At 39.8% G+C, this 2,500-nt stretch overlaps 1 protein-coding gene across 2 annotated transcripts in view; it reads right to left on the bottom strand.

Annotated features, from left to right (window-relative positions):
* LOC119584360 (NFU1 iron-sulfur cluster scaffold homolog, mitochondrial-like) overlaps window positions 1-2,500 on the bottom strand; it is a 23,847-nt gene that overhangs the window by 13,422 nt on the left and 7,925 nt on the right. For both annotated transcript variants that reach the window (XM_037932931.1, XM_037932930.1), the window contains 2 exons: window positions 2,335-2,500; window positions 1,880-2,011 (listed from right to left, as the gene is read on the bottom strand). The exon at window positions 2,335-2,500 is cut by the window's right edge and continues 24 nt beyond it. In XM_037932931.1, coding sequence (XP_037788859.1) covers window positions 1,880-2,011; window positions 2,335-2,500 — 298 coding nt within the window. The remainder of the gene's footprint in view (window positions 1-1,879; window positions 2,012-2,334) is intronic.

Raw genomic sequence — 2,500 nt, 5'->3', positions numbered from 1 at the left:
AACCCTTCTTATTGCTGCTAGCATTGCTTATAACATTATAACAATCATAACATAAATAACAATAATAATAGCAGTAGCAATATTAATAACAAAAAAACAATGACATTTTCCCAAAATTTCAAGGAAAAGGGAGGGAAATCAGGTGAGGTCATGTAGGCCTACCTATTCACTCCTTGGTGGGTGAGCATCGATTAATAAACAATTCACAAAACAAAACTACAGTGGGCATGACATGTTCCTGCCGGCAATGAATTCAGATGGTTACAGATCATTGCTTGCCTTTGACATCAGAAGAATAGTAGATTATTGTCTTAGGTGAAAGTATGGGCCTAGGTTAGCATCTGAAGATTCTATTATTCTATTCATAAATTGGGATATGGGTATAACTGTTTATCTACTGCAGGCTTAACAGACAGACTGTGATGATGAAAGAAATGAAAAAGCCAACAACGGTCTTTGAGAAATTTTACTGGAATCTTAGAGTTTAGTGTTGAACATATTATTCACAATGCAAAAGTTAAAAAAGCTTATTCTTCTATGCAAAAAAAAATTCTGTGGTCTATTTCTTTATACACCCCATTTTCAATACCAGGGTTGCCAAGACCTAAATGTATTATCTAAAATAAAGTAACTAAACCCTCAAAATATTCTACTAGTTCCACTACTGTATCTTTGACATTGCCACTGTGATTATTTATATACATTTGCTGGATGGAAGGAAGGAGAGACAAGAGAGAGAGAGAGAGAGAGAGAGAGAGAGAGAGAGAGAGAGAGAGAGAGAGGAGAGAGAGAGAGAGAGGGAGAGAGAGAGGGAGAGAGAGAGAGAGAGAGGGAGAGAGAGAGAGGGAGAGAGAGAGAGAGAGAGAGAGAGAGAGGAAGAGAGAGAGAGAGAGAGAGAGAGAGAGAGAGAGGAGAGAGAGAGAGAGAGAGAGAGAGGAGAGAGAGAGAGAGAGGGAGAGAGAGAGAGAGCAGAGAGAGAGAGAGGAGAGAGCAGAGAGAGAGAGAGGGAGAGAGGAGAGAGAGAAGCAAGAGGAGAGAAGAGAGAGAGAGAGAGAGAGAGAGAGAGAGAGGAGAGAGAAGAGAGAGAGAGAAGAGAGAGAGAGAGAAGAGAGAGAGAGAGAGAGAGGAGAGAGAGAGAGGAGAGAGAGAGAGAAGAGAGAGAGGAGAGAGAGAGGGGAAGAGAAGAGAGAGAGCGAGAGAGGAGAGGAGCAAGGAGAGAGAGAGAGAGAGGAGAGAGAGAGAGAGACAGAGAGAGAGAGGGAAAGGAGAGAGAGAGAAAAGGAGAGAGGGAGAGAGAAGAAGAGAGAGAGAGGAGAGAGAGAAAGAGGAAGAGAGAGAGAGAGAGAAAAGTAGAGAGAGAGAGAGGAGGAGAGAGGAGAGAGAGAGAGGAGAGAGAGAGAGAAGAGGAGAGAGAGAGAGAGAGAGAGAGAGGGGAGAGAGAGAGAGAGAGAGAAAAAAGAGAGAGAGAGAGAGAGAGAGCAATATTTGACATAAAGAAATAAGAAAATAAATATTACTGCTACAAAATATAAGAGATAGAAGATAGAAGATACAAGGCTATTGACATTGGGAGGGCATGTACACTCAAAACTAGCTTTGGAGGCACGGGTCATCATGTCAACTACCATGCTGTAATGCAAACATATATAGCTGATTATGGATGGAACAATACTTTAGTTTGGCCGTCAAATTTGCAATTATTTTTTTTCAAAACTAGATTGATAATATTGTATTGTATCACCCATTGTAAGAGGTTATGTGCAGTGTGCAGTAGACTTCCTTCCATTTTCAACATGAAATTATCAGTAAAATCCTTCCTCAGTCAAAGTTAAAGTTATACAGCAGTAACAATACTTCTAAAACCAAGAAGAGAGCCAACCTTTGTGATGGTGATGAAATCAGTTGAGAGGAACACCCCTTGAACACCTTCGATCCTGAACAGCAGCTTGGCCAATGGAGACTTCTGTGCTGCACTCACACTGGGGAAGTCAGCTGTGCCAGACTCAAGGACCTGAAAAATACAAAAATAAATTTCATACTATACAATAGTTATACTTTATGACAACTACAGAAGCCAGTACTATATTATTAGAATTACAATGTCAATACCATATGAACATTGATAAAAGCAATATACTAGAATGCTAGTACCAAATAACATTTTATAAGCAGCAGAAGCAGAAAAGAAGAAGAAAAAGAAAAAGAAAAGAAAAGAAAAGAAAAAGAAAAGAAAAAGAAAAAAAGAAAAGGAAAAAGAAGAAGAAAAAAGTAATAAAAACAGAGAAAAACAGAAAAGGGGGGAAAATGTAAACAAAATGACAATAACAGACAAACCTGAACTCCTGGTATGAACTTGAGGGAGTTTGGGTTTGGTGTATCCTGTACTTTAATGAACATGGACCTTAAGGCAAGTTGTAGGGGGTAGCGTGCTGGTTGCAAGAAACCCTGGTATCCACTGCCATTGTTCAGTGATGTTAAGGCAATGCTGGGCTGTCTTTGT

The sequence above is a fragment of the Penaeus monodon genome, chromosome 18, assembly GCF_015228065.2.
Source record: "Penaeus monodon isolate SGIC_2016 chromosome 18, NSTDA_Pmon_1, whole genome shotgun sequence".
Lineage (NCBI taxonomy): Eukaryota > Metazoa > Arthropoda > Malacostraca > Decapoda > Penaeidae > Penaeus > Penaeus monodon.
This window is presented reverse-complemented; position numbering and strand designations above follow the sequence as displayed.